Source organism: Oncorhynchus gorbuscha, linkage group LG23, assembly GCF_021184085.1.
Source record: "Oncorhynchus gorbuscha isolate QuinsamMale2020 ecotype Even-year linkage group LG23, OgorEven_v1.0, whole genome shotgun sequence".
Classification (NCBI taxonomy): Eukaryota; Metazoa; Chordata; class Actinopteri; order Salmoniformes; family Salmonidae; genus Oncorhynchus; species Oncorhynchus gorbuscha.
The window spans coordinates 56954475-56964342 of NC_060195.1; the positions used below are offsets into that span (position 1 = coordinate 56954475).

The window sequence follows — 9868 nt, forward strand, 5'->3', positions numbered from 1 at the left end:
AAAAGAAGTCTCTCACTGTTGCCACCTGCTATAGACCACCCTCTGCCCCCAGCTGTGCTCTGGACACCATATGTGAACTGATTGCCCCCCATCTATCTTCAGAGCTCGTGCTGCTAGGCGACCTGAACTGGAACTTGCTTAACACCCCAGCCATCCTACAATCTAAGCTTGATGCCCTCAATTTCACACAAATTATCAATGAACCTACCAGGTACCACCCCAAATCCGTAAACACAGGCACCCTCATAGATATCATCCTAACCAACTTGCCCTCTAAATACACCTCTGCTGTTTTCAACCAAGATCTCAGCGATCACTGCCTCATTGCCTGCATCCGTAATGGGTCAGCGGTCAAACAACCTCCACTCATCACTTTCAAATGCTTCCTGAAACACTTCAGCGAGCAGGCCTTTCTAATCGACCTGGCCGGGGTATCCTGGAAGGACATTGACCTCATCCCGTCAGTAGAGGATGCCTTCCTCACCATCTTAAATAAGCATGCCCCATTCAATAAATTTAGAACCAGGAACAGGTATAGCCCCTGGCTCTCTCCAGACCTGACTGCCCTTAACCAACACAAAAACATCCTATGGCGTTCTGCATAAGCATCAAACAGCCCCTGTGATATGCAACTTTTCATGGAAGCTAGAAACCAATACACACAGACAGTTAGAAAAGCCAAGTCTAGCTTTTTCAAGCAGAAATATGCTTCCTGCAACACTTACTCAAAAAAGTTCTGGGACACTGTAAAGTCCTTGGAGAATAAGAACACCTCCTCCCAGCTGCCCACTGCACTGAGGATAGGAAACACTGTCACTAACGATAAATCCACTACAATTGAGAATTTCAAGAAGCATTTTTCTACAGCTGGCCATGCTTTCCACTTGGCTACCCATACATCGGTCAACAGCACTGCACCCCCCACAGCAACTTGCCCAAGACTTCCCCATTTCTCCTTCTCCCAAATCCAGGCAGCTGATGTTCTGAAAGAGCTACAAAATCTGGATCCCTACAAATCAGCCGGGCTAGACAATCTAAAATGATTTGCCAAAATTGTTGCAACCCCTATTACTAGCCTGTTCAACCTCTCTTTCGTGTCGTCTGAGATTCCCAAAGATTGAAAAGCAGCTGCGGTCATCCCCCTCTTCAAAGGGGGGGACACTCTTGACCCAAACTGCTACAGACCTATATCTATCCTACCCTGACTTTCTAAGGTCTTCGAAAGCCAAGTCAACAAACAGATTACCGACCGTTTCGAATCCCACCATACCTTCCCCTCTATGCAATCTGGTTTCAGAGCTGGTCATGGGTGCACCTCAGCCACGCTCAAGATCCTAAGCGATATCTTAACCGCCATCGATAAGAAACAATACTGTGCAGCCGTATTCATTGAACTGGCCAAGGCTTTCGACTCTGTCAATCACCACATCCTCATCGGCAGACTCGACAGCCTTGGTTTCTCAAATGATTGCCTCGCCTGGTTCACAAACTATTTCTCTGATAGAGTTCCGTGTGTCAAATCGGAGGGCCTGTTGTCCGGGCCTCTGGCAGTCTCTATGGGGGTGCCACAGGGTTCAATTCTTGGACAGACTCTTTTCTCTGTATATATCAATGATGTTGCTCTTGCTGCGGGCAATTCCCTGATCTACGCAGACGACACCATTCTATATACTTCCGGCCCGTCCTTGGACACTGTGCTATCTAACCTCCAAACGAGCTTCAATGCCATACAACACTCCTTCCGTGGCCTCCAACTGCTCTTAAACGCTAGTAAAACCAAATGCATGCTTTTCAACCGATCGCTGCCTGCACCCGCATGCCCGACTAGCATCACCACCCTGGATGGTTCCGAACTTGAATATGTGGACATCTATAAGTACCTAGGTGTCTGGCTAGACTGTAAACTCTCCTTCCAGACTCATATCAAACATCTCCAATCGAAAATCAAATCAAGAGTTGGCTTTCTATTCCGCAACAAAGCCTCCTTCACTCACGCCGCCAAACTTACCCTAGTAAAACTGACTATCCTACCGATCCTCGACTTTGGCGATGTCATCTATAAAATTGCTTCCAACACTCTACTCAGCAAACTGGATGCAGTTTATCACAGTGCCATCCATTTTGTCACTAAAGCACCTTATACCACCCACCACTGCGACTTGTATGCTCTAGTCGGCTGGCCCTCGCTACATATTCGTCGCCAGACCCACTGGCTCCAGGTCATCTACAAGTCCATGCTAGGTAAAGCTCCGCCTTATCTCAGTTCACTGGTCACGATGGCAACACCCATCCGTAGCACGCGCTCCAGCAGGTGTATCTCACTGATCATCCCTAAAGCCAACACCTCATTTGGCCGCCTTTCGTTCCAGTACTCTGCTGCCTGTGACTGGAACGAATTGCAAAAATCGCTGAAGTTGGAGACTTTTATCTCCCTCACCAACTTCAAACATCTGCTATCTGAGCAGCTAACCGATCGCTGCAGCTGTACATAGTCTATTGGTAAATAGCCCACCCATTTTCACCTACCTCATCCCCATACTGTTTTTATTTATTTACTTTTCTGCTCTTTTGCACACCAATATCTCTACCTGTACATGACCATCTGATAAGGGCACTGCGTTCATCCACCTCTGGCCTGCTCACCTCCCTACCACTGAGGAAGTACAGTTCCCGCTCAGCCCAGTCAAAACTGTTCGCTGCTCTGGCTCCCCAATGGTGGAACAAACTCCCTCACGACGCCAGGACAGCGGAGTCAATCACCACCTTCCGGAGACACCTGAAACCCCACCTCTTTAAGGAATACCTAGGATAGGATAAAGTAATCCTTCTCACCCCCCCCCCCTCTTAAAAGATTTAGATGCACTATTGTAAAGTGGCTGTTCCACTGGATGTCATAAGGTGAATGCACCAATTTGTAAGTCGCTCTGGATAAGAGCGTCTGCTAAATGACTTAAATGTAAATGATCATTTATCACTCCAGTGTTAATCTGCAATATTGTAATTATTCGCCTACCTCCTCATGCCTTTTGCTCACAATGTATATAGACTCCCCTTTTTTTCTACTGTGTTATTGACTTGTTAATTGTTTACTCCATGTGTAACTCTGTGTTGTCTGTTCACACTGCTATGCTTTATCTTGGCCAGGTCGCAGTTGCAAATGAGAACTTGTTCTCAACTAGCCTACCTGGTTAAATAAAGGTGAAAAAAATAATAATAAATAAATAACTTTCTATATTGTATTTACCATGGACTTTCTTGCCTTTACCTCCCTTATGTTACCTCATTTGCTCACATTGTATATAGACTCATTTTTCTACTGTATTATTGACTGTATGTTTGTTTTACCCCATGTGTAACTCTGTGTTGTTGTTCGTGTCGAACGGCTTTGCTTTATCTTGGCCAAGTCGCAATTGTAAATGAGAACTTGTTCTCAACTTGCCTACCTGGTTAAATAACGGTGAATTAAAAAAAATAAAAAATAACAAGCCCCGTCAGGGGCCTTTACTCTAGATTAAGTCTATACCATTTCAGTTGTTGGGAAATGCTATTTGCATAGCCATGTGATCTGTGAAGCATGTACTTGTACTTTAGCTTCAAAGAAAAATCGCACTTCACTAAGCTTGTTTCTGTGGTATAATTCAGTCAGTGGAGAGGGATTCCCAAAGCACAGTGCAGATAGGCTACATACAGTGTATTCTGAAATGATTCAGAACCCTTGACTTTTTTCACATTTTGTTACATTACAGCCTTATTTTAAAATGGATTGAATTTATTTTTTCTCTCATCAATCTACACACCATACCCCATCATAACGACAAAGCAAAAACAATGTTTTTGTTGCTAATCAACAAACAATAAAAAAAATGAAATCACATTTAAATAAGTATTCAGACCCTTTACTCAGTACTTTGTTGAAGCACCTTTGGCAGCGATCACAGCCTTGAGTCTTCTTGTTTATGAAACTACAAGCTTGGCACACTTGTATTTAGGGAGTTTCTCCCATTCTCCTCTGCAGATCCTCTCAAGCTCTGTTAGGTTGGATGGGGAGTGTCGCTACATAGCTATTTTCAGGTCTCTCCAGAGATGTTTCATTGGGTTCGAAGTCCTGAGCGCTCTGGAGCAGGTTTTCGTCAAGGATCTCTCTGTACTTTGCTCTGTTCATCTTTCCCTCGATCCTGACTAGTCTCCCAGTCCCTGCCGCTGAAAAACATCCCCCACAGCATGATGCTGCCACCACCCTGCTTTAACGTAGGGATGGTGCCAGGTTTCCTCCAGACGTGACGCTTAGCATTCAGGCCAAAGAGTTCAATCTTGGTTTCAACAGACCAGAGAATCTTGTTTCTCATGGACTGAGAGTCCTTTTGGTGCCTTTTGGCAAACTCTAAGCGGGCTGTCATGTGCCTTTTACTGGGGAGTGGCTTCCGTCTGGCCACTCTACCATAAAGCCCTGATTGTTGGAGTGCTGCAGAGATGTTTGTCCTTCTGGAAGATTCTCCCATCTCCACAGAGGAACTCTGTTCATAGATGACCAGCAGGGTCAGATAATAATAATCACAGTGGTTGTAGAGGGTGCAACAGATCAGCACCTCAGGAGTAAATGTCAGTTGGCTTTTCATAGCCGATCATTCAGAGTTAGAGACAGCAGGTGCGGTAGAGAGTCCAAAACAGCAGACATGGAACAAGGTAGCACGTCCAGTGAACAGGTCAGGGTTCCATTAGCCCTGCCTGCTGTTGAAACAGTTGAAACTGGCGCAGCAGCATGATCAGGTGGACTGGGGAGAGCCAGGAGTTATCAGGCCATGTAGTCCTGAGGCATGGTCCTAGGGCTCAGGTCCAACGAGAGAAAGAGAGAGAGAGAGAAAAAGAGAGTGAGTTAGAGGGAGCATACTTAAATTCACACAGGACACCGGATAAGACAGGAGAAATACTCCACATATAACAGCATGACCCTAGCCCCCTGACACAAACTATTGCACCATAAATACTGGAGGCTGAGATGGTTTGCACGTACACATACAGTACAAGCGTCATATGATATTGCCCTTGAAGTGATAAGATATATTTGGGGGTTTTTAAGTGGCTAAATTAAAGTATTATATGGTAAAAACCTGCTATCTAGAACCCAAAATGGTTCTTCAGCTGTCCCCATAGGATAATAACCCTTTTTGATTCCAGGTAGAACCCTTTTGGGTTCCATGTAAAAACCCTTTCCACAAAGAGTTCTACACAGAACCCAAAATAGTTCAACCTGGAACCAAAAAGGGTTTTTGTTGGAATCCTTTTTTCTAAGAGTGTAGAAATCCAGTATAGAGAACCATATGCATATGATTACTGGACATGTCACTCCAATCTGATAACATAACACGGTGCACAACTTCTCACAGATCCCACTGAACTTAGACTACTGAAGGCAGTTTGCTTTCAAAATGTAACTGAAACCTACAGTATTGTTTTCATAATTGCAGGGGCTGCAATATTCCTCTTCATTGCTGTAATGCACACTCTGATGTGTTCATGGGGCTGCTTAAAATAGCCGCATAAAATAGGGAATTTCACATGTTCCCCCTTCAAAAGTGATTGTTTACTTGGGTATTAAGGCTCAGTTTAGAAAAGCCAAACAGAACGCATGAAATAAGTCTGTTTTCAAGGGTAGCCTGCCAGTGCACCACAATCTGTCTCAGTGACTGTCTCGCAATAATCCATGTAATGGGTAATCACGGTATACCACCATCCCTCTTGTTCTCTCTCTCTCGCTCTCTCTCATTCTCTCACTACCTCCCTCTCTTTCTCTATCCATCTCTCAGGAATTGTGTCGCTAATCTCGCTGGCCTTCCTCTCCTATGACCGCTACAGCACCTTAACCGTGTACAACAAGCGGGCCCCCGACTACCGCAAGCCTCTGCTGGCTGTGGCGGGCTCCTGGCTCTACTCCCTGTTCTGGACAGTGCCCCCCCTGCTGGGCTGGAGTAGTTACGGCCTGGAGGGGGCCGGGACCAGCTGCTCGGTCACCTGGACATCCCAGACTCCGCAATCTCACTCCTACATCATCTGCCTGTTCATCTTCTGTCTGGGGCTGCCTGTGCTGGTCATGGTCTACTGCTACGGGAGGCTGCTCTACGCTGTCAAACAGGTGGGCTGTCCCACCTGTCCACATGGGTTCAAATGAAAAATGGCTTGAAATCAATCAAAACACACCATGCAATGTTTGCCTACACATATTCTGTTTATTCGCTATTCTTCACGCAAACTTCTTATTCTGAATAACTGTAATCATCTACCTGTGAAGAAGTGGTAGGTGTTTACAGTACCTAAAACCAACATGGGTGGGTGCATTTGCACGTGTGTGTTTTCGTCAATAAAACATCAATCGAAGTGAGGCTTGAGCAGAGGAGAGTCAAGTTTACTCATGTAAAGCCCCAGATCAGCATGTTGTGTCAGGGTCTGAACCTGCTGATAAACCACTGATAATCAGAAAGACTTGCAGTGTTAAAACTGTCAGTTATTGGGTAGAATGCTGAAGCACTGCCTAGTGATATCTCGCTCTCCCAGTCAGCGTTATCTGGTGTCTCCACCCTTCCGTGTTTAAGTAATAATTTGTTTGACATACATTAAGATAGTGAACCCAGCTAGCCCCGCAAAGTCAATGTATTACTGATTACTAGCACGGTCACCACTGAATTATAGAGGACTAGGCACCGCGAGTAAGTAGCTTTGCACAAGCGAGCCAAAACAGCTCTCCTTCTTCTGTAGCACGAGGCAGCTTGATGTACATCTCCCTGACAGGATGCTAGTCTATTGCAGCGCTTTGCCTCCAATCGATCTCCTTCATGCTGAGTGCCAAGCAGAGACACACCGGGTCCCATTTTTACTGTCTTTGGAACGACTCAGCCGGGGATCAAACTCTCAACCTCCCAATCTCAGGGCAGACACTAACCACAAGAACACTGAGTTGGTAGCAGCTTACCATCCATTGTTAGGCTACCATTCAAGTGTCTAATTGCATATACTACCACAGGGGTAATCCTGCAGTTTAACTGCCAAATCACACTTGCATGTTCACAGTCATGTATTTATAGAACAGCTAATGGGCTATCGGCCCACAATATGAATAACATAATGCTGCATCTATATACAGTGGGGCAAAAAAATATTTTGTCAGCCACCAATTGTGCAAGTTCTCCCACTTAAAAAGATGAGAGAGGCCTGTCATTTTCATCATAGGTACACTTCAACTATGACAGACAAAATTAGAAGAAAAAAAATCCAGAAAATCACATTGTAGGATTTGAAATGAATTTATTTGCAAATTATGGTGTAAAATAAGTATTTGGTCAATAACAAAAGTTTATCTCAATACTTTGTTATATACCCTTTGTTGGCAATGACAGAGGTCAAACGTTTTCTGTAAGTCTTCACAAGGTTTTCACACTGTTGCTGGTATTTTGGCCCATTCCTCCATGCAGATCTCTAGAGCAGTGATGTTTTGGGGCTGTTGGTGGGCAACACAGACTTTCAACTCCCTCCAAAGATTTTCTATGGGGTTGAGATCTGGAGACTGGCTAGACCACTCCAGGACCTTGAAATGCTTCTTACGAAGCCACTCCTTCATTGCCCGGGCGGTGTATTTGGGATCATTGTCATGCTGAAAGACCCAGCCACGTTTCATCTTCAATGCCCTTGCTGATGGAAGGAGGTTTTTCACTCAATCTCACGATACATGGCCCCATTCATTCTTTCCTTTACACGGATCAGTCGCCCTGGTCCCTTTGCAGAAAAACAGCCCCAAAGCATGATGTTTCCACCCCCATGCTTCACAGTAGGTATGGTGTTCTTTGGATGCAACTCAGCATTCTTTGTCCTCCAAACACAACGAGTTGAGTTTACCAAAAAGTTATATTTCAGTTTCATCTGACCATACGACATTCTCCCAATCTTCTTCTGGATCATCCAAATGCTCTCTAGCAAACTTCAGACGGGCCTGGACATGTAATGGCTTAAGCAGGGGGACACGTCTGGCATTGCAGGATTTGAGTCCCTGGCGGCGTAGTGTGTTACTTATGGTAGGCTTTGTTACTTTTGTGCCAGCTCTCTGCAGGTCATTCACTAGGTCCCCCCCATGTGGTTCTGGGATTTTTGCTCACCGCTCTTGTGATCATTTTGATCCCACGGGGTGAGATCTTGCGTGGAGCCCCAGATCGAGGGAGATTATCAGTGGTCTTGTATGTCTTCCATTTCCTAATAATTGCTCCCACAGTTGATTTCTTCAAACCAAGCTGCTTACCTATTGCAGATTCAGTCTTCCCAGTCTGGTGCAGGTCTACAATTTTGTTTCTGGTGTCCTTTGACAGCTCTTTGGTCTTGGCCATAGTGGAGTTTGGAGTGTGACTGTTTGAGGTTGTGGACAGGTGTCTTTTATACTGATAACAAGTTCAAACAGGTGCCATTAATACAGGTAACGAGTGGAGAACAGAGGAGACTCTTGAAGAAGTTACAGGTCTGTGAGAGCCAGAAATCTTGCTTGTTTGTAGGTGACCAAATACTTATTTTCCACCATAATAATTTAATTAAAAATAATTTAATTAAAAATCCTACAATGTGATTTTCTGGATTTTTTTCCCGCATTTTGTCTATCATCGTTGAAGTGTACCAATGATGAAAATTACAGGCCTCTCATCTTTTTAAGTGGGAGAACTTGCACAATTGGTGGCTGACTAAATACTTTTTTGCCCCACTGTATGTATATATAGACACGTAATATGCACTCAGTACTACTCCTTCATATGGACTTCCTGTAGAAAGATGCCCCGTCTTCAGTGGTCTGTAGACTGAGATGCATGGAAAGGAAGTTGGTGGTTACAGATTGGTAGGATTGAGAGAAGAGTGTGCGCAAGGAGAGAAACTGAACACTACTTTTATATGATTAAGACAGCGTTCATTGGACAGATGGAGTATCCTTTAAAAAAATGAAGACTTGGTTCCCTTTCTTACACTGCAATTAAGACTGATATCCTATTAAGAAAGCATCTTGTGACTTGATAATTAGGCAGTTGCCAAGTGTGACTTTTTTCTCAGCTGGGATGGATTTTATGGCTACAGGTGTTTCAGAATACTCATATCAGACAGGTCTGGCAATGAGACTAAGTGTTTCGACTTGCGTGACTAAAGCGTAGCCCTGTTAGAATAGTTTTTAAAAAGCGCTCTGCCTTCCTGGAAGTTCAAGCAATAACTGATGTGACATGACAGGATAAGTAAAAGGTAGTGATCTGAAAACCCTGCTTCACTCATCCAGTCCTATCAGGTCACTTAGCCTTTTTTAAAAGTCAATTAGGGAAGGAAGTCTTTATTAAAATAATTGAAACAGTAATTATCCTATTACAAGGAAGGATGATTTTTTTGAAGTGTAGGTGAAGTATGACACCGATCAAACTATGTCAAGGGAAAGGAGGCTTTTATATAAAATACAAATGTAAGCATTGATTAGCCTAAGCAGTGAAGGAAGGAAATTACATTTCTCTTAAGTATTGTAACAAGGCCTTGTATGTCCTTCTACATCCTCCTATGTGATTGGCCTCTCAGGACATACATTTATGCATGATCATTTCTTCTAAGGTGGGGCGGATCCGTAAGTCGGCAGCGCGGCGGAGAGAGTTCCACATCCTGTTTATGGTGATCACCACGGTGGTGTGTTACCTGCTGTGCTGGATGCCGTACGGTGTGATCGCCATGATGGCCACCTTTGGACACCCGGGCCTCATCACCCCCATCGTGACCGTGGTGCCCTCCATCATGGCTAAGAGTAGCACAGTCATCAACCCCCTCATCTATATACTCATGAACAAACAGGTGAGCAGAACCTAAACCAAAAATG

The 9868-nt window shown here is 44.5% G+C and overlaps 1 protein-coding gene across 1 annotated transcript in view; it reads left to right on the forward strand.

Annotated features, from left to right (window-relative positions):
- LOC124010941 (opsin-3-like) overlaps nucleotides 1–9868 on the forward strand; it is a 29730-nt gene that overhangs the window by 15868 nt on the left and 3994 nt on the right. Inside the window, exons 2-3 of the mRNA XM_046323768.1 lie at nucleotides 5805–6130; nucleotides 9610–9843. Coding sequence (XP_046179724.1) covers nucleotides 5805–6130; nucleotides 9610–9843 — 560 coding nt within the window. The remainder of the gene's footprint in view (nucleotides 1–5804; nucleotides 6131–9609; nucleotides 9844–9868) is intronic.